This window comes from Oryzias latipes, chromosome 2 (assembly GCF_002234675.1).
Source record: "Oryzias latipes chromosome 2, ASM223467v1".
In the NCBI taxonomy this organism is placed as follows: domain Eukaryota; kingdom Metazoa; phylum Chordata; class Actinopteri; order Beloniformes; family Adrianichthyidae; genus Oryzias; species Oryzias latipes.
In genome coordinates, this window is record NC_019860.2 from 10,165,160 (window position 1) to 10,190,774 (window position 25,615).

At 45.2% G+C, this 25,615-nt stretch overlaps 1 protein-coding gene across 1 annotated transcript; it reads right to left on the reverse strand.

Annotated features, from left to right (window-relative positions):
- Positions 1–3,008: 3,008 nt before the first annotated feature.
- On the reverse strand, positions 3,009–25,233 carry xdh (xanthine dehydrogenase). The gene is made up of 34 exons (XM_011482737.2): positions 24,913–25,233; positions 24,343–24,400; positions 14,561–14,657; positions 14,364–14,472; positions 13,842–13,968; positions 13,607–13,758; positions 13,447–13,527; positions 13,129–13,273; positions 12,966–13,058; positions 12,734–12,885; positions 12,501–12,594; positions 12,143–12,252; positions 10,210–10,394; positions 9,092–9,254; positions 8,744–8,833; positions 8,496–8,665; positions 8,225–8,348; positions 8,031–8,150; positions 7,852–7,948; positions 7,656–7,777; positions 7,417–7,550; positions 7,244–7,331; positions 7,045–7,131; positions 6,756–6,947; positions 6,506–6,651; positions 5,750–5,831; positions 5,571–5,666; positions 5,039–5,242; positions 4,910–4,962; positions 4,715–4,829; positions 3,853–3,918; positions 3,586–3,774; positions 3,337–3,504; positions 3,009–3,244 (listed from the first exon to the last, which is right to left on the reverse strand). Exons 1-34 carry the CDS (start codon positions 25,018–25,020, stop codon positions 3,194–3,196), a joined length of 4,068 nt encoding a protein of 1,355 aa, XP_011481039.1. The 5' UTR covers positions 25,021–25,233; the 3' UTR covers positions 3,009–3,193.
- Positions 25,234–25,615: the final 382 nt, after the last annotated feature.

Genomic DNA, 25,615 nt, shown 5'->3' on the forward strand with positions numbered 1-25,615 from the left:
CACATAATCTGCTCGTTTGAGTCTGGAATCATGAATGAAGCCAAAAATTGTTATGATGCTCGAGCGAGAGTGAAACTCCCCCTCCTGGCAGGTGCGATATAAGACCTGGGGCCTCATTTATAAACGTTGCGTGCGCACAAAAGGAGGCGTACGCCACTCTCTACGCAATAATTGATATTTATAAAAAGCAAACTTGACGGGGAAATTTGCGGTCGTTCACGCAAGCTCTGACCCAGGCGTACGCACAAAAACGGGTGAAATGTGACACAGTGTGGTGTTTTTCTGTTCTGTTTCCTGACTGCCTCTGTGTTTTGCAGGTCAGCTGTCGCTCCTCCTGGATGGCCCCTCCCTTTCCTGCCTGGTCTTCTCTGTGGAGGAGTGCACAGCTACCTGCGCTTTGCAATCATGCTTATTTAAGTTGATGCTACTCAGTCCTCAGTGTCGGTGCGTCCCTGTTAAGTCAGTGGTTTTCCTACTCAGCCGACACTGAGGTCTGTTTTTGTCCTTTGGCCTTTTGTCTGAGCTTAGTTGTTCCCTCTCTTGAGGAGTTTTTTGTGTTTTTGTGATCCCACCTGGTGGCGCTTTCTGTTAGTATTAAATCGCTCCTAAGCGCATTCCTGAGTCTCATCCTGATTCCTATCTGCACTTGGGTTTCCGTCCCTCGAGCCGTGACAAAATGAGAAATGGCGACACCGTCGGCAGATGGAAGAAACACGTGAAAGTGAAAATGACAATACTGCCTCTCATAAATAACATTAAGACTTCACAAAGCAAGTCTTACAATTAACAGCCTACACGAAGACCCGTTTGATCGATCAGCAGCGAAAAAAACAAAAGAAATCAAACGAAAATTACAGAAATTCAAATGAACACTTATTTGATAAAAGGAAAGTGAAATATGTTCTGCAATATTGGCAAGTTGTGCAATTCATCCTCATAAATAATATAGTTATTGCTGTGTTGGCCCCGACCCTGAACCCCATCTCCACGCATTTGAGCCAAATGCTGCTGCTGTGCGCCAGCGTTTGGAAGTAATGCGTCACTTGTAAAGACCAACAAAAGGTGTGGAAAATATTATTTATTCAAGAATTCCCTCATCGTGCAGCTTATTTCAGTCAGGGCAGTCTTGATTTCACCCAGTCCTTGGCCACCTCTCTGATTGAACTAATGACTTCCCTCTGCATTTCAAGGACTGCATCGGTGAGGACACGTCCACTGCTGGAGGGTTGAGAGCCGCGTGCCGTGGAGACGCTGGGTCCAGACGGCTGCTCAGCTGCAGCATCGTAACCACTGGCCCCGCTGGAACACCCAGCAACTAAAATAAAAGTGTTCTAAATTAATAAACTGTAATTGTGTAGCCTGCATACATGTGACTTGACTACATTCATTTTAATTATTTCTCTAACCGTGTCACCCGGTGCATCTGGCGCGTCGGTGTTCCCCTCCGCCTCAGTCACCACTCCACTTAAAAGGGATTCCCCAATAATTGCCGCCAGTCTGTCATCAAGAGGGCTCAGCTCCGGTGTCCCCTGTCCCCCACCCGTGGCAGACACACTGGCGATGGAGCGCTAGACGTTTTTTCGCCTCAACTTTGATGTCCGACCATTTCTTTTTTATTTCGGCCACGGTCCAGGTTGTGAGGCTACAGCATTTACGGCGTCTGCCACCGTTTGCCGCCACGTGCCTTCTTGGCATTAGTAATGCCCACACTGTGCCCTCCAAACAACGTTTTCTCCTCTTTTCCACCTCGCCAACGATAACTTCTACCTCACATTGAGTGAAGTTACATTTTTTTGATTTCCTCTCTGTGTTTGCCATGATTTCGCAATCAATGAATATTCATTTGGGGGCGTTTCACGGAATATTTATGGGCAACTATGGGCGTGTCATGAAGCCGCAAAAGCTGCGCTACATTTAGAATTGGTTGTGATTTATTAAGGGAAAGATCCATAGGATGTGCGTGCGCACGGTTTTATAAATCCGAATATTTCTGTGCGTACGCACGTCCTATGTTTTATTCGTACGCCACTTCTGACGCAAATCCTACGCAAAATTTATAAATGAGGCCTCAGAGATCTTCCACATCAGTGACTGAGCCTCCTCAGCAAACAGGGTTCATGCAGTGGGATTTCCTGGGCTTGGCTTCTTGCTTTGACGGGGTGGGGTAAGTCCTGTGGTAGCGTCCTCTGTAAATATGAGTGGTGTTAGTGGTGGGAGGGGTTGTCCCATGGTGTGGAAAATTCTCCAAAATATGGTTTCCCCACTTAACCCTTGTGCTATCCTAGGCACTTTAACATCGGGAGTTGGGTCATCTAGACCCACTAGACAGTGCTCTGAACCCTTTGCTTCAATGATTTGTGATCTTCACTGGTGTCCATGGATAACATGAAATCTTCCACCTTTATCCACCTTTGTCAGGGTAGGGAGAACACGTCAACGTAAGGGTGGGGTCATCTAAGATAGCACAAGGGTTAAGTATCAAGCCAGATTTTCATTTCTACTTCACTCTGTATTTATACATTATTTTACGTTTTATTATGTTTTGTGTGTGTGCAGGTGTGCATGCATTTCATATTTTCTATATAGGGTGGCTATGGTGCAGTGGTAAGGCGGTCGACCTTGGATCGGAATATTGCAGGTTTGATTCCTGCCTTGTGCGTCCATGTGTCAAAGTGTCGTTGGGCAAGACACTGAACCCCACCTTGCCTCTGGTGGAAGGTTGGCACCAGTGTTCGGCAGCAGAGCCACCATCAGTGTGTGAATGGGTGATTGTAAAGCGCTTTGGGTCTTCGAGGAAGGTAGAAAAGCGCTACATAAAAAAGTATACACCATTTTACCATATTTTTGTGTGTGTAAAGGTCTTTGTTTTGCCAATGGTTTTTAAATTGGAAAATGTTTGAAACCCTTAACAGTAACATCAGTGTAAAAGGTACTTTGCAAAAGATTTGATTTGATTTGCTTTTTCTGGATAAAAATAAATAAAAAAAACACTCAGAAAGACAATTCCAAACAGTGAGACTCAAAAACGATATACATTTTAATTTGGTCTAGATCAGCAAATAAAAGGAAAAAAAGTAACCCATCTTGGTTCCTGCACTCTTAAAGTTCATGAAGGAAGATATGCTTTGTCTTTGACCACCCTGATGCTTCTACTGTGAGTGGCCGATGTTGCATTTAACAGTAATTCTCCATTTTACACTTGAACGGACCAGGGATTATAGGTTCCTGGCTCTGCAGGAGGACACTGCAATGAAATCAGACATGTGTGAAGAAGCTGAATGAGACAAATTTTAAAAACTGCTTTTTACTTTCAGACCTTAATGGAGGTCGCCTTACCAGTTTTGTGAAGTGGTCAACGCATGCGTTGCGGATTCTCTCAGCAGATGCAGGACTGTCCAGCTTGAATGGTCCTTTGAGGCCCGACTCTGCCCGGGCAGCACTAATGGCATCTTTGATGGCGTAGAAAACAGATGACGCCAGGAAGAGAGGAGGCTCACCCACAGCCTGAAAGGAGAACATTGCGTCTTTTTTGCAGTCTACAAGCAGTGTCGTTCAAACCAGCTATGACTGAGTCGGAGGTTTTACCTTGGAGGCAAAGATGGCTTTATCATTGGGGGCATCACGAAGGAGAGAGACAGTTAGCTGTGTAGGAATATCACCGAAGGCTGGGATCTTGTAAGAACCAGGCCCACGAGTGAGGAGGACGCCTGCAGGTGAATAATGAAGCTCCTCTAGGGTAAAGAGACCCAACCCCTGAATGAATCCCCCTTCGACCTATGGACACGAGGATGTTCAGACACCAAGGAGCTCTGGTAGTAAAAATACTCCTGTCTGCAGATGATGAATAGTCACCTGTCCGATGTCAATAGCTGGGTTCAAACTGCTGCCGACATCCATTACAATTGTGGTGCTCAAGTTCTGCAATACGAAACATACATATTACAGGACTCTTTTCCAATTGGGGTTCATGAAAGGCCTAAGAAGAGTACTCAAATAAACAGAGGTATCATCTGCATAAAATGAGACTACATGTATTTAAAATGCACATAAACCTGCAGGAATATAACATTTTTGTCTTAAAATGGAGTGTACCATATTTTTCAGACTACAGGTTACTCCGGAGTAAAAGTCGCAGAAGCAAAAAAAGGGATAAGAAAGGAGAGCAAAGTCATATTTTAGTCGCACTTTTGGGCGAAATTTACTTACTTTAAATACGGGACCAATAACAGACATGTCACCCAAAAGGGCAATGATAATAATGGAATAGATAACAAAATTAGATGGCATTAATGCACTTTTCACTACACTTACACATTGATGCTTATTTAACTTTACGAAACAGAGGAATCTAAGACATCAGCACAAGATTTGAATGATTATTCGGATAAAAATAGCATGCAAAACATTCTAACAAGTTAACTCAACTATTTATATCACTAAAAAACATTAAATCCATTAAATTCTTCATAGTCTGTGTTGCTTTGGAACAACTATGCCCAGCCCGGCGCAAGACTGTGCTGTGCTTCTTTTACGCTGCTGTCAGTAGTAAAAAACGGACACACATAAACCTACAGTGCCCTCTGGCAGTTGTTCCTATTTATTTTTTCCAAATCACATACATCGCACCTGAGTATGATAACACCCCCGGCCAAGCTATTCTAGAAACCTCCAACCTATACTCTGAAAAATACAGTTAAGGCCTATTTGTGCTGACCTCATGAGCTCCGGTCAGACAGTCAATCTCCACCTCTGAACAGGCCACTCCATAACTGAAGTAGTTGAAAACTCTGCCAGAGTTGGTTTCAAAGCTGTACCCAAGATCTGGAGTCCTGAGAAAATATGAAATATGCATGAAACCAATGATTGCACACTGAAGAGTTGAAGCAGCTCAGGAATTAAACTAACTCACTTATAAAACCCGTTGGCGCTGAGGTTGACTCTGTCAAAATATGCAGCCTTCACCTGCATAAACAAGATCAATTCAATAATTACTTGCACTCTAAATGTTACATTTGAACCAGAAACAGGATTTTCTTACCCAGTCCTCCCATGGGCCTTTGGGGTTTTTCGTCTTGTAGGGTTCCAGGCGCTTCAGCAGTGTCTCACAGGCAGCCTGAACAGCAGCTCCGTTGAGGTCGGAGGACGCTGAGGCAGCAGTGGGGCTAGTATTGGGAACTGTGTTGGTGCTGGTCTCTGAGATGTGAATCTTGGATGAGGCGATACCCAGAACCCTGCTAGCTACCTGGAATGAAAGTCCACCGAGAAGTGGATATTTACAGATGATGCTGATTCCAACAGGTCATCAATGAAGCATCCAATATGTCCCATTGCATGGCAAGTATCCATTAATGTTATGAATCAGTTCAGTTTTGTTTTTTTCTCCTCAGCTAATTCAGTTGACCTTTTTCACATCAGCCAAAGCACTCATGAGTTTTTGTGTTAAATTACAATTTATTATTTCAATTTCAAGAATAGTTTGGTGCTGATTAAAACTAAAGTCAACAACTACAAAATTAACATATTTAAAACATTTAAAAATGGAGAAAGTTGTGTTTGTTTGGATTGTGTACCTGGACCATCTTGGTGTGAAGGCCCTGGCCCATTTCAGTTCCTCCATGAGTCAACAGTACAGAGCCATCAGTGTAGATGTGAACCAGAGCACCAGCCTGGAGATGACATGCATCTTAAAACAGATTTCAGCTCTTGAAGATTCTTAATAAGCAGCATCTGATGTGTGAGAGGAGCATACCTGGTTGAGGAAAGCGGCAGTGAAGCTGATGCCAAACTTGGTGGGAACTACGGCAATGCCTCGTTTGGTCCATCGGTTCTGTCTAAATAGCACAGAAGGTTTGGCTTTTTTGGTTAAATTTCCAGAGTCAATGTTATTGCACAATATTATCTGTTCAAGATTGGTATTCGTTGATATGAAAAAAGACTCCAACTTGTTGGCCATTTTGTGATCAACTGTCAGTTTGTTCGACCCTATTATCTATTGTTCTCAAATTCGCCTACAGCTCCCAGAAGACATCAGTAGAGAGCTCATCCAACCACTGTGTTAACAGCTCTTAAGGAAAAAGGGAGCAGTGGAGAACACCAGAGAATCAACCTCATTATCTCCACTTCCACTTGTTTAGTCTATTAGCTTGTTTTGTATGCCCGTCATTCACCTACTTCATCTATACTTTACCCTTGCATGTTGAAAAAATGTTCACTACAACCTGTTGTTTGCAGCTTTCCCATGGAAAAAAATGTGCATAAACATTGTTGTTTTACAAGCTCACAAAGCGGTCTACAACCCTGATATTTCGTTCGAGCCACCTGCGTGCCCTGTAAAGGTTTGCTCATGTTTCGCCTGCAGACAGCCCACATCTAGCTGTAAGGGCAGTTGTGACTAAACCATGTCAAATCTTCAAGTTACCCAAATCAACACAAACAACATGTAACACTCCACCAAACATCAACGATAATTACTCAGCAAACCTCAGGGTTTCTGGTCCAGTCTTACTTGTTGAAGAGGCCAGCCGCGGCTCGTTTTTCTTCATATCTGGATTGTGACAGACACTCGTTCCAGCAACGATCTAAGGTCAGCCCATGCAGGATCTGGTTGTATGGCGTTTTCTCACCCTCCATGTACAAATTCAGCCTTCGCACCTGCAATACAACTGTCTATACTGAACAGACTGTCCTATCCTCAAGGATTTTGGATGTGATATTAGCTGGTGATAATTTGTTCAGCACTTTAACTGCCCACAAACCTCCTCAGCTGGGAGGCCCAGGCTCTGAGCCACATCAGTTATCCAGCTTTCAGCAATCATCATGCCTTGTGGTCCTCCAAATCCTCTGAAAGCGGTGTTGGATGGCAGATTGGTGCGGCACAGGAAGCCACGGCCACGCACATTTGGTATACTGTAGGAGTTCTCCATATGAAAAAGAGCACGCTCCATAATCTGCATATACAGAAGAAAGAACACTGCATCATCGGCGTATCGTGACACATCACATGGAAAAACTTTTGGGGGGGGGGGGGGGGGGGGGGGGACTTACTGATAGAGAAAGGTCCATGGAATTTCCAGCATTGCTGTAATAGGTCACATCCAGGGCTACCACTTTTCCACTGTTTGAAAAACCAACCTGTAGAGGCAGATGCCATCCATTAGATTGGATTTGCTTTTATTGTCATTGTCCATTGTACAAGAAAATTGAAATCGCTGTATTTCTACTACTGTAGCTGTAGATGTCCTACTTTATATTTCCCAAAGAAGGGATGTCGTCCTCCGGTAATGAGCATGTCCTCATCTCTGTCCAGCATACACCTGATAGGCCTCCCCAGCCTGAACAGATAGACATAAAAAGTCTTAGCATCGATAGGGTTTTTTCTGTTTTTTGTTAGACGGCATTGTTTTAAAATGCTCATACTTGTTTGCCGCCACTGCAACAACAGTTGACAACACTGTGGAGCGGCTTTCTTTACCCCCAAAGCCACCACCCAACCTCTTCACCCGGACTACCACCCTGTTAGCTGGGACACCGAGGGCCTTAGCAACATGAGACTGAAAGAGAAACATGTGCCAACAGGGTGGATCTACTTAAATATTTTTGAAAATTTGCTCCAAATTGTTCCTGACAAAAAAATACAGTGCCCAAAATCTCTTCACCTGTGTGTCATTGGGAGACTGCGTTGAAACGAAAAGCTCCATCTCTCCATCTTCTTTGGGAACGGCCAAAGTGACATGAGTCTCCAAGTAAAAATGCTCTTGACCTCCGATGTGCATCTCACCTGTGATGTAACCCATTTGTCATTAATATAGATCAGCTGGAGTCTAAAGCTGACATGACAGAGACCATCCCTACCCTCAAGGATCTTTTCCGCCTGCTTAAACCCCACCTCAACATCTCCGTTCTGAAGAGTTCGGATTGGCTCATAAAAGGATTGAGCAGTGATGGCTTCCTGTCAATGAGGCGAGAAATGTGATATTTGTAAATATTTCCTGAACAGCACAACCCCCTGGTTTCTGTCTCATCTGTCTTACCTGGATGGTTATGACAGGCTGCAGCTCCTCATATTCAATTTTCACCGCCTTGGCGGCTCTTTGAGCATGAGGCTGACTGTCGGCCACCACCGCTCCGATTATTTGACCCACACATGTTACCTGAAAGTAAACATATGTTTTTTCTTTTCTAGAGCTCCACGAAGCCTGATCAGCCAGATGGGCAAGACACCCACCTGTCCATCAGCAAACACGGTTTCATCCTGTTTGATTCCTGTGATTTTGCTTCCAGGGACAGAGTCGGCAAACAGGGAACAAACCACGCCAGGCAAACGCTCCGCTGCTGATGTATCCACGGTGCTGCAACACACACTTTGTAATATTTTATGCGTTTTTTTTCATACACCTATGTATGTACACAAGAAGGTATGTGTCATAGAGAGCTGTCATACAGGTGTAGGGTTTACAGGTGTGTTGCAAAGGTTGCATAATGTATGGGGCCCTTACAGTATCCGACCATGAGCCTTGGTGCTGGTGATAAGGGCCAGGTAGAGCTCGTTCTCATACAACGGCACATCATCACAGTAAATAGCTTCACCGGTGGCCTGTTTGATGGCCGACACATGCATCATAGGACGTCCCACCACATCGTCCTGGCTCTGCCCCTTTGGGACTGCCTAAAGGAGAAGCAATGACTGCAACACATCCACTGTATATTGTAGTGCTTTAAAGAAAATGGACAACCTTTCCTGTACCTGGTAGACTTGAACACTGGATGGCGTGGTGGGATTATAGATCTCTGTGGCGCTCAAACACTTTGTGTCAATCCCATGCGCAGATACACCCTGTCAGATCATTTCATGATATGTTCACAAACGTCCATTTATCTGGGCTTAATGTCTTATTTTCTTAATATGTTTCTCCACTCATCCAACAAGTTAAGGTGAGTTCAAGCCCCACATAGATTCTACGGGTGGGTTAAATAATTAGTTTGTCTCATTGAACATTTCAAGACGTGAATATGTTATGTCCAGATGCTATGACTCAACTAAAAGACAGTCACCTGGATGAACGAGAATCTTCACAGAGATCAGAGAACTAACCCGCAGGTGGAGCTTCTGCAACACTCTCAAATAAAATTTGTAGAAAAGACTCAGGGTCAGTGTTCGCCGGTATGTCACCATGCCACCTGGTGCAGAGGGGTCAAGGTTCATCTCTTCAGCCAATGAGGAACAGGCTTCTTGCAGAAGTTCCTCCCCCCATTTCCTGTATGATAGTATGACAGCTGGAAGTCAGTGTTAAGCCATGTTCACACCGCCTTCGGCAATGTACGTTCAAGCGTTCACTTCAGTTGAAAAATCTACATAAATACACATTTCGTGTTCAAAAAGCTTGTGTTTACGTGTAGCAAAGCAAGTTTTCACGTGTTTCCAGGCACTACGTACTAAACATGTAGCCATTTAATGCTCATTGTTAGTTAAACCAGGTCAAACTTTGACCAATTAGAGGCTCGTATTTGTTAGGGATGTATGGATTTGGTTTTAACTGCCGATCCCAGACACAATGGCGAGTCTGAAGATGTCTACTTTTTTTTCTAAATTAAAGATAAATCAAGGGTACTATCCTGAAATGATGGTAACCTACAACCACCATGGCAAGGACTCTAGGAATGAACCAAACTGTTTCCATTCCCAAATCACAAAATTTGCACCGCTCCAATCTTTCATCTAACTGTATGTAGGGGACATGCACTCGTAAAAAATAGAAAGAATCCCCAATTTACTTGTCCAGTGCAATACCATGGGTCCAACGAGTGTTTACCCCAGTGGGTAAGTAGCTTAACCCTTGTGCCATCCTAGGCACTTTACCATTGGGAGTTGGGTCATCTAGACCCACTAGACAGTGCGCTGAACCTTTTTTCTTCAATCATTTGTGAACCTCACTGGTGTCCATGGAGTACATTAAATCTTTCCACTTTTATCCACCTTTGTCATGGTAGGGAGAACACGTCAATGTAAGGGTGGGGGTCATCTAAGATAGCACAAGGGTTAAGTAGCTTGTTTACTTCTTCCTCTTTACTGTATCATAAACAAATGCTTGCTGTGCAGGGCAGTATTTTAACTATAATCTATGAGTCCATAATAGGCAGAATCACTGCTGCTCAAACCACTACGTCATCAGCAAATGTGGGGTTCAACTTAGAAACTCAAGTCTCACTCACCATCCTTGCAGACGGCTTGCTGTCTTCTTGGCCAACACTGTGGTCGGCGCCATACCTCCAAAGCTTAGCTTTAGATCGTCCACCACATCAGTGCCAGGAGTGAAGGTGACGCTCATGCCTGCAGTGACGATGCTGATATCATCCTCACGGCGAGGGGACTGTTTGAAGGCGCAGACGAACTGAGTCTGAGAACAAGGACATAAACAATTAGTTGCCTGTAGGTGGTGGACAGTAGGGACCTGCAGAGATGGAACTGCTCAGTGAGGTTATTTTTTGTGATTGTTGATAAGTAACATAGCTTCAGCAGGTTTGTTAAAATGTGTCACATCAAGCACTGTCAAATGATCAACAGTGGTTACTAGATAGCTTGTGATGGCAGGATGGCTGCCCCACTGATAAAACATTAAGCTTCATGCCTCAGTCACATGCAACCATCCGCAACGCCCTCACCTACACTACAGTCTTTCATCATGATCACATGTTAACTGTGTGCAAATGCTGTACGCACGGGGTAGGCACGTGATATGTCAGCCCCCGTAAAAAGCTCACTCAAGCTACGCTCTCACTGTCTAATTTCCTCTTACATAACACCAAGGCTGCATGCAAAGAGCCCTCACTTTTCATTTGAACAGCAATGGTAGGCTCCCTGCTCAGTGTGCAGGGTTGGGCGGGTTGAACAAACAAACATTTCCCATGATTCAGGATTCAGGATGTCTTTTATTGCCAGCTAACTGCGCGATAAAGGGGAAATTTGTGTCTCTGGTCCTGGGCCAGCCAAATACAGTGCGATTATGGCAGGAAGTAATAGACGTGTCAATATGATATGGAGATGTATCAGTGTGATATTATGATTCCAATGGAGTATTGCAAGCTTTACGCTGAAGTTCTATTTTCAGTCTGTTTACACGTTAATTACTTAAAACAAACTCTTTTTGTGTGGAGTATGGCTGCAAGATACGAGCCGGCTTAGCTCGTGCTGGTTTGCGGCGCCTTCTGCCCGTGAAACCAGGGTTCGAATCCGTGCTGCTACCTATTCCCTTCTCTGCTTCTGTGCTAGTCCCAAGCCCGGATAGATTGAGAGGGTTGCGTCAGGAAGGGCATGCGGCTTAAAACATTGCCAAGTTTACTATGCGACTCCTCCTCGAAAGAGAGGTTGTTTCGCTGTGGCGACCCCTGATGGGAAAAGCCGAAAGAGGAAGAGGGCTCCAAGATACGAGGAAAACTTGCAATTTGAGATATCAATGATTGATATTACGATGACGATATATGAACACCGTCTTTTGCACTATGCTAATTGGACAGCTTGATAACACAATAACGATAAATCTGCAATTTATTGGGCAGCCCTATTGTGGAGGTTCATAAACACATTATCATTTATGGTACAACACTTGTATTTTACAAACACTCAGTTAGGAAGGAGAAGGCATGGGATTCGCTTAAGTGTTGAATGAGCTAAGAGAGCGGGACAAACTACTCGACACAGGAGGGACAAGAGAAACCACTCCTCCGGGATCTATGGGAGAGGGGGGACAGACCGGAGACGCAATGTAAATTAACTGACGGTCGTGAGACGGACTCCTCATACAACGCAACTGAAACGCACCGCAGACGGACCAGTGTAAGTTCGGGGGAAAAAGAACAATCCTCGAGGGAAGTTGAAGACACACTCTTCATAAGATGCGTCTGCTCCTCTCAACGATCCTCCACTGGCCCGGACAACCCAAAAACCCGCAGAACACGCAAGAGTCAGCCACCTGTATGGGTGCATGTGATGAAGGCCTTAGACTGATGAAAATACTTCTTCATCCAGGAGTTGTTCTCTTGAAAATGAGTCAAGGTAGCTGGATGAACTGTCTTTTCTTCATCAGTCTTAGACCTCACAATTACAATGAGCAACACTCAGTTGTTTCTGAGGCAATTTATGGCTTACTTTCTTGCTATAAGGGATGTGTACGGAGAGAAGGATCTCCTGCGGTCGCACAACTGTCTTCCTGTAACCTGTGAAGAAGCCATCGTCCATCTGAACCACACGACCGCCATCTGTTAAATCGGAAAAAGATCTAAATGAGGACTAAAGTCCCGCGACAGTGAAAGAACATCTAAAACTAAACCTCAGGTGTCAAAGGGTCGTCCAATGTTTCTGTGTCAACAGCCCCGACCAGCATCAGGAAATCTTATCTTTACAAGCTGTTTTATGGGTAAAAACCCTGAAATACTGTTTGGACCTGTGACCGAAGGTCATTTTAAGCAAGTAAACAAGTAGATGTGTCAAAACTCGGGTCACCAACCCTTGTCCATCAGAGTGAGCTTGCAGCCGGCAGCCATAAAGACGGGGTTCAGGTCTGATATGGGGCTGGCTGTCATGATGTTTCCACCCACAGCCTGAGAACAGAGACAGACAAAGTACACAAGTTTGTTTTCTTTTTTTTGACTGCAGAGGCTTTTCTGAAACACCCTCTGGATTCTAACAATCACTGTCACTGTTGAGCAATTTTCCGGATCAAGGATCGGACAGACTTACTGCTACGTTTCGTATCTGCTGTCCAGCGAACCATCGCAGCTGCTCCAGAATGGAAAGGAAAACTTGAGTCTGATGAGGGGGTAAAGTCTCCACCGCTTGCCTCAGCACTTCTCCCATGTGGCTTAGGGTGCACGCTGCACCAAAGGTGATACCTAGACACAAAAATACTCATTCCAACACATGACGTTTCCCTGTAATACCTGCCGAGGTTCTACTGTTCGGGTGGCCTTACCGTCCTCTTTGTGAGTCACTGCATTCAGCTCTTGGATGAAAGCTGGAGCCAGGATGACCGGGTAAACCATGTTCTTGAACTTCACCTCGATCCCTTCGCAGACAGAACAACCGACTGAAAACGTCTCAGAGGGAAAGAGTGGGTGCTTAAGAGTCAGACTGACCTACTTCGGTGTTTCCCACCACCACCCGGGCCTCTGGGTGTTCCCACTTCAGACGCAAGAACTGGTCCAGGGTAGCGGGCTGCAGCCACGTTGTGCGTTCGCCTCGGAAACACAGAGGCAGTGACCCCTCGTTCTTACATAGGATCTATGACAAGAAGCATTGAAAGGATTGGAAAGATTTGGGTTTGAGTAGAGAAATGGCCTATAGGACCATTGAAACCTTGGGCCAGAATGACACAATGGCTGTACAATAATTCATGCTCGGCAAAATCAGGTGAACTCAGCTGAAACGAGAGTTGATCAGAGAGGGACATTCACCATGAGTGCAGGAGGGAAGATTACTTCCTGGGTGGGGTCGTAAGGTGTGAAGTCTGCCGTGTTGAACAGTGACGTGCCTTCCTATGGGACGGTACAGCTTAAAGTCAGGAAAGACCCTCCCCTCGTAATGCGTTTATTTATGGCTCTGAATCAGACTCACATCATCCTCCTCAGAGCTTTTTAAAGCAGTGCTCCCGTTGGCCTTACAGCAGCCTCCATTCACCCCCCTATCTCCACAGCAACCACCCTCCTTGGTGAAGGTCCTGTAGCCCTCCAAAATGGGTCTGTATCCGGTACAGCGGCAGAGGTTTCCTGATGGAAACAAACAGTTGACTTTAAAACAGACTTCTAAATATGTAACTTTGAAATGTCAGACAACCTTGATCTTTCAGTACCATGGAAAGCCTCCTCCACCTCAGCCATAGTGGGGGTGGGCTTGTTTCTTAACAGAGCGTACATGGACATAACAATTCCTGGCGTGCAGAACCCACACTGGGAACCGTGGGACTTTGCAATCCGCTCCTGGACATCAAAGCAGAGTTAAGGTCTTGAATGATTAATAAAGTTTGAAAAGCTGCAAACATTTTAAGGGGAAAAATGACAAAAAACGTAATCAACTTTTTTCAAACAACTCATTTAGTCGACTGTTTGATGTTTTAGGAAAATGAAAAGAAACTATATCTAACCAAAAATTGTAATAAACTGCTGCAAATCATGGTTTTCAAAACTATGAAAATGAGATCTGCATGAAAAAAAAAGATGCTAAACTAGTTTTTTAAGGAGAACTTCAGGAGTTCCCCTCCGCTCAGCGATATAAAACACACCAGGATGTTCAACCTTTGGATTTATTCAGGGACGCAGTTGAATGAATGTCCTCCAGATTATAATAAGTGATAGTATTGATGTCATGGTTTTACCTGAACAGGGTGTAGTTTTTTAGCCATGCTTCCGATTCCTTCAATCGTGGTCACCGCTTGCATGTGTAGAGAGCAGAGCGGGGCGAGACAGGCGTTGACGGCAAGGTGACTGGTTTGAGGTTAAGGATTTGCAGTGAAACCTTTCTGTCTGTGCGATAAGTAGAAGGTCAGGGGGTCATGACCTGGCAAAAGGATACAGCAGCTCTCCGGAGTGCGGCTGGTATCTGGACAGCATGACGGTGCAGGCACCACAGCCACCTTCAGCGCAACCCAGCTTTGTCCCTGTCAAACCCACTGAAAAAACAAAAAAACATGTGGAAAGTTTGTGCTGAAATTCTAAATAAACCTTGATGACAGGGAGCTCAAAGAATCTTTAAAGGGGAAAATTGTGTTTTTGACATATTTAAGGAAAATTAAGCTTAGAACTGCATTTCTGAGCATTTCTTTATTCAAATCATTGTGAATCAGGAGCAGATGGAAAATACGGTTTGAAAAAGCTTTGGTTGTTACATAAAATCTACAATCGGCAGGGAACAAGCTCCCTGCTCCAATCCATTCCAATCCATCCCCTTGCAGACAATAAGATACATGAAAACAGTAACAGTCAAGTGGGTGGAGTAGTTCTTTTGGGACTTTCAGGTGTCCTTTAATGATGAGCTCATCAGTTTTTGCCACACGGTACTGAATCGTGCACTCATTTTGTGCTGTACTTCCTTTTTTGTGATTGTGACACTCGGGTTGTGTAGCTCCTGTTTTTTGTATGTGTACTTTTTGTCAGGATTAGTTAGCCCTCTGGCTGTCACTTCCTGTTTTATTTTGAAGGCTGTCTTTTCTGTCTTCATTTCCAGTTCCTGCTGTGTGATCTGCTTCCTCCCTAATGTGCTCCACCTGTGCCTCATTGTCTTCCCTATATAAGCAGTGCTCTTTTCTCAAGCCAGTGCCAGATTGTCTTTCTTTCCCTGTGAGCAATCCAGCCTTAATCTCTCCAGAGTTCATAGAGCAATTTGTTCCTGATTCAGTCCTCTTTTGGATGGCCTCCTGAACTTATATTAAAGACTCTGATTCTGCCACTCCCTGACTCCACCATTGTGTCCGCCTGAGCTGCATCTGATAGTACAATCTGGCCAAAACATGGATACATCGGAGTCAGAACGTCTCCTTGCAGCGCTTGGAACACAAGGTCAGAGAATAACCCAGCAGGACCAACAGCTCGCACAGCTTCGCCATGATTTTGCCACTGCCATGTCATCACTCTCAACGCAGCTCTCTGACGTAACCACGGCGCTCCAGAATCGGACCGTTTCGGAGTGTTCTTCCTCTGTGACTCCCTCTGCTCCCTCTGAGACAGCTACTACGCCCCCTGGACCTTCCGAGCCCCGCCCTGTCAGACTATCCAGTCCAGAGCGCTTTTCCGGGGACTCAGGAGACTGTCGCTCTTTTCTCACGCAGTGTGAGCTCCATTTTGAGTTCCAGTCCCACGCTTTTCCTTCAGACAGAGCCAAAATCGCCTACATCGTATCCTACCTGTCCGGACGAGCCAAGGCGTGGGCCACATCGGAATGGAGCCGGCGCAGCGCTGTGTGCAACTCGCTGCCTTTATTCCTAGAGACCTTCAGACAGATTTTCCATTCAGCTGTCCCTGGAAGAGAGGCTGCCAAAGCTCTTGTGAACATAAAACAAGGTAGAAGATCAGTAATGGATTATGCCATTGAGTTCAGAACCCTATCTGCTGATAGTGGATGGAACCAGCCGGCGCTAGTGGATGCCTTCTACACCGGATTGTCGGAGCGTTTAAAGGACCATCTCGCTCCTCTCGACCTCCCCCCAGAGCTGGATGCTCTGGTTTCGCTGGCGTCCAGAATAGATCAACGTTTACAAGAGCGTCAACGTGGGAGATTATCTGCCCCTCTCTCCAGACCTCCAAGTTTGCCCTACGCCCCTGAACTTCAACCATCATGCTCAGGGGCTGTTCCACCTCCTGATGCTGTTGAACCCATGCAAGTGGGTCACACCCGCCTAACTCCAGCAGAACGCCAACGGCGTTTCAGCGAGGGTCGCTGCCTCTACTGTGCTCAGCTGGGACACCTGATCGCCAACTGCCCTATCAGGGGAGCTGTTTCCACCAACACCTCCTCCGTCATGGTGAGTGCAACCCAGTCCAGGATCTCTGTACCCAGACAATTAACGCAGGTCACGCTCACCACTGACACCTCCACATCCGCTCAGGGTGCGCTGCTAGATTCCGGAGCAGACACCAACTTGATGAGCTATGAGCTAGCTTCCAAACTACACATAAAGGAAGTTGAGATGTCAGTACCTCTCACAGCCACTGCACTGGACGGCAGATTGCTTTGCTACATCACGCACAAGACCCCTCCCGTGACTCTGTCATTTCCTGACGGACATTCAGAACTGATAACCTTTCACCTGTTTCGCTCAGCAGCTCATCCTCTGATATTAGGGTTCCCGTGGCTTCTCAGGCACAACCCTCACATAGACTGGTCCATGGGAACTGTGAAGTCCTGGGGGAAAAGCTGCTTTAATGACTGTTTTCCTGTGTCCCCTAACCTAAATCCTGACGACACTCCAGACCTGGAAGGCGTTCCTCGGTGCTACCATGACTTAAAGGATGTGTTTAATAAATGTTATGCCACCTCTTTACCTCCCCACAGAGACGGTGATTGCGCCATTGACCTCCTCCCAGGGGCACCCATTCCTAAAGGCCGGCTGTTCTCCCTGTCAATCCCTGAGCGTCTTGCCATGGAAGAATACATCAAGACCTCGCTACGGGCGGGGCTGATCCGGCCGTCCTCTTCCCCTGCTGGTGCAGGATTCTTTTTTGTTGAGAAAAAGGACAAGACCCTGAGACCTTGTATAGATTACACTCAGCTAAATGACATAACCATCAAAAACAGGTACCCTCTTCCCCTTGTCTCCTCTGCCTTTGACATTCTGCAGGGTGCTAAAATATTCACAAAACTTGACCTGCGGAATGCCTATCACCTGATCAGAATACGGGAGGGGGATGAGTGGAAGACGGCCTTCAACACCCCCATCGGACATTATGAGTACCTGGTCATGCCGTTTGGCCTCACAAATGCCCCCGCCGTATTTCAATCTCTAGTGAATGATGTTCTCCGGGATCTGTTGAATAAAAAGGTTTTTGTGTATCTGGACGATATCTTGGTTTTTTCCCCCAGCCTGGACGAACACGTCTCCACAGTAAGAGAAGTCCTCACACGACTACTTGACAACAACCTCTATGTGAAGGCGGAAAAGTGTGAGTTCCATAAGGACCAGGTCAGTTTCTTGGGTTACATCATTTCTCAGGGGTCTCTGACCATGGACCCATCCAAGGTGGATAGTGTGCTGAAGTGGCCCACCCCTACCACCAGGAAAGATCTCCAACGATTCTTGGGCTTTGCAAACTTCTATAGGAAGTTCATCAAGGGTTTTAGCTCGGTGGCTGCTCCCCTTCATGCGCTAACCTCTTCTAAAACTACTTTCCAGTGGTCTGCATCGGCTGACGCCGCCTTCCAACGTTTAAAGTCATCCTTCACTACAGCTCCCGTCCTCACCTTGCCGGACCCAGCTAAACAGTTCATCGTGGAAGTGGATGCCTCCGATATTGGTGTAGGAGCTGTCCTCTCCCAGAGGTCGGGTGAGGACGGAAAAATTCACCCTTGTGCTTTCCTTTCTCGCAAGCTGTCTTCTGCAGAAAGGAACTATGCTGTGGGGGACCGCGAACTCTTGGCAGTCAAAGTCGCACTGGAAGAATGGAGGCACTGGCTAGAGGGCGCAGTCCATCCGGTTCTTATCTGGACCGATCACAAGAATTTGGAATTCATAAGGACAGCTAAACGTCTGAATCCCCGGCAAGCAAGGTGGGCTTTCTTTTTCTCCAGATTCAACTATATACTTTCATACAGACCTGGATCCAAAAACATAAAACCGGATTCTCTGTCGCGGATGTATTCCTCTGCTGACCTGCCTGTGGATGAGTCCGTCATCTTGGCTCCTGAAAGAGTTCTGGGAGCATTCACATGGAGCATTGAATCCAAAGTAAGGTCTGCCAACAGATCCATCGCCAGTCCTGCAGCATTGCCCCCTAATCGGCTGTTTGTTCCTCCGGAGTTGAGAAGTGAAGTACTACAGTGGGGGCACTCCTCCCTGTTATCGTGTCACCCAGGGGTGAAACGGACCTTGTTTCGTGTAACAGAGAGGTTCTGGTGGCCAGATATGAAAAAAGATGTGTCCGAGTTTGTGTCTGCATGTTCTGTCTGTGCCCAACAGAAATCCTCAAATGCCCCTCCAGCTGGACTCCTTCAACCCCTGCCTATTCCTCAGCGTCCCTGGTCAGAGATCTCTGTGGATTTTGTCACCGGATTACCTGAATCTCAAGGTAACACTGTGGTTCTTACAGTGGTTGACAGATTCTCCAAAATGACCAAATTTTTTGCCCTGCCCAAGCTTCCAACTGCCAAACAGACTGCTGAACTCCTCACCACCCATCTGTTTAAAGACTTTGGATTTCCTCAGAGCATTCTGTCTGACCGGGGCCCACAATTTGTTGCCCAATTCTGGAGGGCGTTTTGTGTCCTGATAGGTGCTGAGCCGAACCTGACCTCAGGTTACCACCCCCAAAGCAACGGCCAGACAGAGCGAGTGAATCAGGATCTGGAAACGGGACTGCGATGCTTGTCTGGGCAGAATCCCTCGTCCTGGTCCAGATCTCTTCCCTGGGTGGAATACGCCCACAACACGTTACCCTCTGCCTCCACTGGCCTGACGCCCTTTCAGGTGGTTTTTGGTTACCAACCTCCTCTGTTTCAGAGCTTGGAAAAGGAGGTTGCGGTTCCTTCAGCGGCAGCTATGGTGCGTCGTTGTAAAGGCATGTGGATCAGAGCGAGGGCAGCCCTGTTGAAATCGTCACACTCATACAAAAAGTCTGCAGACCGCCGCCGTCGTCCGGCTCCGGTTTACTCGCCTGGGCAGAAGGTGTGGCTTTCATCCCGGGACCTCCCGCTGAAAGTGCAGTGTCGTAAGCTGGCTCCGAGATTTATTGGACCATTTCCAGTATCGAAGATAATTAATCGCTCTGCTGTCAGACTCCGCTTACCCAGGTCTTCTCGGATTCATCCCACCTTCCATGTTAGCCGCATCAAACCGGTAAAGGAAAGCCCCCTGGTTCCACCCTCTGCACCACCTCCGCCCCCCAGGATACTTGATGGAGGCCCTGTATATACTGTCCGCCGCCTGCTGGCGGTACGGCGTCGGGGCCGAGGTTGCCAGTACTTGGTGGACTGGGAGGGCTATGGGCCTGAGGAACGGTCCTGGGTTCCCTCCCGCCATATCATGGACCCCCGGCTCATCCGGGATTTCCACGCCTCTCACGGGTCTGGGCCGCACGGGGTCGGCCATGGGAGGGGGGGTACTGTCAGGATTAGTTAGCCCTCTGGCTGTCACTTCCTGTTTTATTTTGAAGGCTGTCTTTTCTGTCTTCATTTCCAGTTCCTGCTGTGTGATCTGCTTCCTCCCTAATGTGCTCCACCTGTGCCTCATTGTCTTCCCTATATAAGCAGTGCTCTTTTCTCAAGCCAGTGCCAGATTGTCTTTCTTTCCCTGTGAGCAATCCAGCCTTAATCTCTCCAGAGTTCATAGAGCAATTTGTTCCTGATTCAGTCCTCTTTTGGATGGCCTCCTGAACTTATATTAAAGACTCTGATTCTGCCACTCCCTGACTCCACCATTGTGTCCGCCTGAGCTGCATCTGATACTTTTAAGACAATCCAGCCGGGCTTTTTAAGGTTGAACGCTGTTGGAGCCCCACAGCCCAGGTACTGCAGGAAAGCTGAGAGAAAATTGAAGAGGGACAGACCCCAAATTTCCCGTGATCTTCTTAGGGACGAACTCTTCATCTATAATGAAGCTGTCTCAAAAGCTAGAAGAGAATTTTGTTCTGACATCATCTCTTCAATCACCGAATCCTTTTTAAAACTTTATTTATCTGATGAGTGGAAATTCTGTGGTAAGTTCTGTGAAAAATTGTGAAACATTTTGTGTTTTTCATGGACAAGGAATGCTGGCATTAGGTCCTCTCTTACACAATGTTCCACTTATTCTCCACCAACACCAGCAGTTAAGTTTAAATCTTTTTCATTGGTGTATCTGAGTTAGAAAGGTGGTATTAAGGTTAAAGCCTGCTGGGTCCTCCAGTGATATTCTGCCGGCCTGTTTTTGTTTCAAAAAGTTTTTGCAATCTTACGACCAGCAGTTTTAACTATTCCTAACACTTGTTTTACATCCACTCAGGTTCCACTCAATTTTAAACAGACCATTGCTGTAAAAACAAGAGCTTGATACTGCTTTGTTTTCAAACTATATCCAATGTAGCTACCTTTTTGTGCTAAAGTCCTTGAGAACATTGTCTATGGCCAGTTTATCACTTTCTTAAATGCACCTGATGTCCTGGAACCCTTACAGTCAGGGTTCAGGTCTGGACATAGCCCAAGGACCGCACTTTTAAACATTTTCAATGATGTTCTGATGGCAACTGATGCAGGTGAACGGGTCGTTCTTTTATCATTGGATCTATCAGCAGCTTTTGACACAGCTGATCACGAGATCCTGATTCACCTGCTGGAACAATGTGTTACCCCATGAAGTGTGTGTGTGGGGGGGGGGGGTCCCCTCAGGAGTCAGTTCTGGGCCCATTGCTGATTTCTATTTACTTGCTGCCACGGGGAATGCTGTTGCGGAAGCACAACCTTTATGCCGAAGACTGCCAATCTATGTCCCTGTATGTAAGGGACCCAACTGAGTGATTAACAAAATCATTGATTGCTTTGCTGACGTTAGGTTGTGGATGTCGGCTAAATAAAGATCATGGTCTTGATCCCTTCTCTCTTGCCCCTTTCGAACAGTCTTTGGTCACGAACCTGGATGTTAAACCTTATGCAGCTTTGAAGCTCAACTTCCAAATAAACGCTGTGACCAGCACCTGCTTTTTTTCAGATGGGACGTCTGGCTAGGATTAGGTCTTTTATATCAAAAACGAACCTTGAAATTGTTACGCCTTTGTGTTGCCCACACTAAATTATTGCAGCTCTTTGTATGTTGGCTTACCCAAAGCATCAAAAGCCAGGCTGCATCTGGTCCAAAACACAGCAACCAGATTTATTTGTGAGGCAAAGAGGTTTGGCCAAATAACACCATTATTGGGATTTTTTAACTGGCCGCCAGTGCTATACTTGCTTTTTATCAAAATTCTGGTCCTTAGTTTTAAGTCCCTGGCAACTACGGCACCTTCTTACCTCCCTGGTCTGCTTTTAAAATATTCTTCCTTAAGTCCTCACGCTCCCCCGACATGTTTGTGTTCCTGTTTCCTAAACTATGGAATCAGTTGCTACCAGCAATAAGAGATGTCACATTTTAAGAGAGTTTTAGAGAAGAACTTTTCCTCCATCTCAGCGCATTGGCATCAGCCTATAGTCCCGATATTGTGCTGGTTTGAATCTCTGTTTTTATTTGGTGTTATGCTTTTTATTCTTTTATGTTTCATGATTGTACAATGTTTTGTTCTCCCTGTCTATAGCACTTTGGACCACCTTGGCTGGTGGTGGTAGGTGCTTTATAAACAAATAAATGATGATGGTTTTGCTGTCATCTTGACTTTGTCTCTCTGCTGAGCTCCCGTGGTCGTGTGCACAACCTGTGGACGTTACAACGTCTTCGTCTTCTTCATCCGAGCTGACATCTGGCTCCAAACTGTACAGCTGGATATCTTCGACATTTTGGTGGCACCGGTAATGTTAGATTGCTGTTCTGAGGGACTGTAAGCTTAGCGGAAGAGATTGTAAACAAAGGGATGACGGAAAATGAAGATAGGGTTACTCCACGCCAACAGTCCTGCTTACAACTCAGAGGCAAATTTCTACTGAACTGCTGTCGCTCTACAGAAACTATGACCAAGAAAACAGCATCATTAACCCTTGTGCTATCCTATGGGGTCCAGATGACCCGATCTTTACATTGACGTGTTATCCCTACCATGACAAAGGTGGATAAAGGTGAAGAGGATTTCATGTAATCCATGAACACCAGTGAAGATCACAAATCATAAAAGAAAAAAGGTTCCGCGCACTGTCTACTGGGGTCTAGATGACCCAACTCCCAATGTTAAAGTGTGTAGGCTAGCACAAGGGATAAGCGACCGCTTGGAACGCTTCTACTATAGATCAAAAGATGATCGGAGAGGAACTTTAAAGAAAATGAAGCTTAAAATTGCATTTCTGCATTGTTTTTAAATTCAAAACATTGTGGTTATGAGGTAGAAGGTACCATTTCTAAAGATGGCAGCTTGGTCTTTGAAGACCCATTCCAATCAGTTTTTGAGAAATAGTTTCTGCAGAGCAGCAGTAGATCATTAGAAATTGACCTCTGAGTTGTGGACAGGACTGTTGGCGTGGAGCAAACCCGCTCCTCCTTCCCTCCCCGTGGATGAGAGCTCTCTGTTTACACTCGCTTTTGCCAGCTGACGGCTAGAGAACATGTTGGAAAACACCACAAACAAAATTTTCATCGGGTCTTTAAAGATTCCGTTCTACTCGTTTTTAGTCATGTGACCTGAAGCTGCCTCTTCTAAGGCTAAATCATAACCAAACTACTGTGACAGCAGCTGAGTGTCAACACAAAAGTCAACACAAACCAGAGGGGCTCACATGTTTCTGATTACTATCAATGAAGATAAGATAAGATAAGATAAGATAAGATAAGATAAGATAAGATAAGATAAGATAAGATAACATAAGATAACATAAGATAACATAAGATAACATAAGATAAGATAGCATAAGATATTCCTTTATTAGGCCTACGATAGGGAAATTTCCTTGTTGCGGCAGCAGTACAGGTACACTTCTAAGTACCAATTCTCAGATTTTTCCCCTCTGTTAACATTTTTTTTTTCTTTTAAGAATTTAAAAGAGATATGATCGGTTTTCTCATTATCGGATTTCTACTAGCTAACAGCTAGCTCCGCTAACCCTTCAGCGGGCTCCCGTTCATCTTCCGCCATTTCATTCACAACGATAAAAGATCGCTTTTGTCCAGAAATAATTGCCATATTCTCCCTTTCCTTTAATAAAATCTCACTTACAGAATACGAAAACAAGTTTCCCTTAGACGTAGTTTTATCCGGCTGATGTCACAGTTGCTGGGCAGGTCGGTTGCAAAGGGTTAAAGTGACTTGCATGATTTAGGAGTGATTTTGAACTCGCGTTCCAAGAGAAGAAAAAGAACAATTTGCCAGGACAAACATGTTCTTTTTCATCATAAGGAAGGGCTGGACCGGTGGGCCAAGAGGCGCATCACCAGGCCTGTAAATGACATTGGAAACAGAAAGCGGGGGCTTTTCTGTCCCTCCTTCTTCGTCTGTTTTGCTAAATTATTTAGCTCTATCTTATGTTGTTCTTCTTCAAGACTCAAACGTTTGGTGCCATAGTAAATTACTAGATTGGAGAGGACCGAACTTCAGTCTATTCTCCTCTTTAAGATAACTTGATGTCAGCTTGAGTTTCAGGGAAAAAGGTGGACTATCAGAGAGGAATCCTTCGTCGGACTGGCTCAAAAGACCAGATTCTGGATAAATGTTTGTGCGTCAGAGCTGGACTTTGATAAAGCAAAAACCGGTCATTGACACCACAACCCAACTTAACTTTTCAATTTTCAAACCTATGACATCCTTCTTACTCAATACAGCAGATCACAGCTTTTTCATCTAAATAAGCAGTTTGTTTCCTTTTTTTTTTTTTTATTTCTCTTTTAAAGACCTGAACATTGAAGTTGTGAAAGAGGAAGTTGGCAGGTGTCACAAAGAAAACAGTCATCAAGGACATCATTGAACAAACTGCAGCAGGGGAGGGCAAGCATAGAGATGAACACAAACACTGAGAGGTCAATCAACTGTTGGAGCGCTTACGTTTTCTTCTTAGATAAGTCAGAAGTGTCATCTCTGGATCGGGGTTTTCCACCACAACCTGAAAACACCAGAAAACAAACCTGTGAAACTTTTTCAAGGTGACAAAAAATATAAAAAGACGTACTTCTTGCATATGCAATCTTATATTCAATGATCATTTTTGCTTCTTTTCCCCCGAATGTTAATTATTTTCATACGCTAAACATTTTGTCTCCTGTCATTGATGAAAGGCGCATCACCTTTGATCAATCAAAGCAGATCTTTGGCTCTTACTGCAAAAACTGAATCTTAAGAAAGTAAAAAGATTTCTGTTTCAAATAAAATCATCTAATCTTAGTCTTAGTTTGAGAAAACGTGTCTTAGAAACCAGAATTTTGTTCCTTAAATTGGAATTCTTAATTATTGGCAAATTTGTTTTTGCTTATTTAAAGAAAATCTGCCAATGGAGAAATAATTTTTTGACTTTTTTCAAAGAGGGTTGTTTTTGTGGATCATTTCTTCAGCCTCCACCGCTTCTCGTGTTTAAGATCTTAAATGTCAGAATCTGAGTGTTCCTTCATCCTTTCTTACCTTCTTGCCATTGACAAAGAAGACAAGCTCGTTGGATCCGGACCAGTTCCGTCCGGCGTCAACCACATTCTCGCCTTTCATGGTGGAGTTGTCTCGGTTTCTGATCATCCTGCTGCAGATCTTCACTGATTTAGATTTATCTTCAGGAGGAAAAAAAAAATTCTCCTCCTGGTGTCTGGACTGGCTCCTCCTACTTCTCCTCACAGGAGATCCAAGGACCGCCTAAGGTCAGGGTTACGGTGCGTTCCGAAGCAGAAAGGACCTCTAGTTCTTCTGAATCGGCAACGGTCACGCTGTGATGCGTCTGACTTGTGGAGGATCTACAGTACAGTGACCTTTGGCAGTCACAATTCTGCAGCTCTTTCAGCTAATTATTCACAGCTTCAAGCTGTTGGTCAAAGGTCAGCGATACAGTAAGAGCGAGACGAGAACAGATCGCCTCATACAAAATGATCTGAAATTGTCAAAAGAATTCAGATTAATGAATATTGAATATTTCATTTAAACTTTGCCACAGACGGGAGATTTACTTTTATCTCTTCAAAGCTCAGATTCATGGTGACTCGCACGGAAAATGACACACACCCCCCATGCTCATAACCCTAATTTTCACCACATTAATGCATCAGACATTCTGAAGGGTCATGTGCTGGAAACACTAAAAGACTCCCATTTACTGAGGACGACTTCAACCACTAACAAC

Bases quoted from the DNA above. Each gene is read 5' to 3' on its own strand.
- xdh (XM_011482737.2), bottom strand. From the start codon at position 25,020: ATGATCAGAAACCGAGACAACTCCACCATGAAAGGCGAGAATGTGGTT. The intron at 14,473-14,560 runs GTATCCTTTTGC...ACCTCAAACCAG, and splicing joins CCGCACTCCGGAGAGCTGCT to TCACCTTGCCGTCAACGCCT. The intron at 8,349-8,495 runs GTAAGGGCCCCA...TGTGTGTTGCAG, and splicing joins AAGGCTCATGGTCGGATACT to CACCGTGGATACATCAGCAG.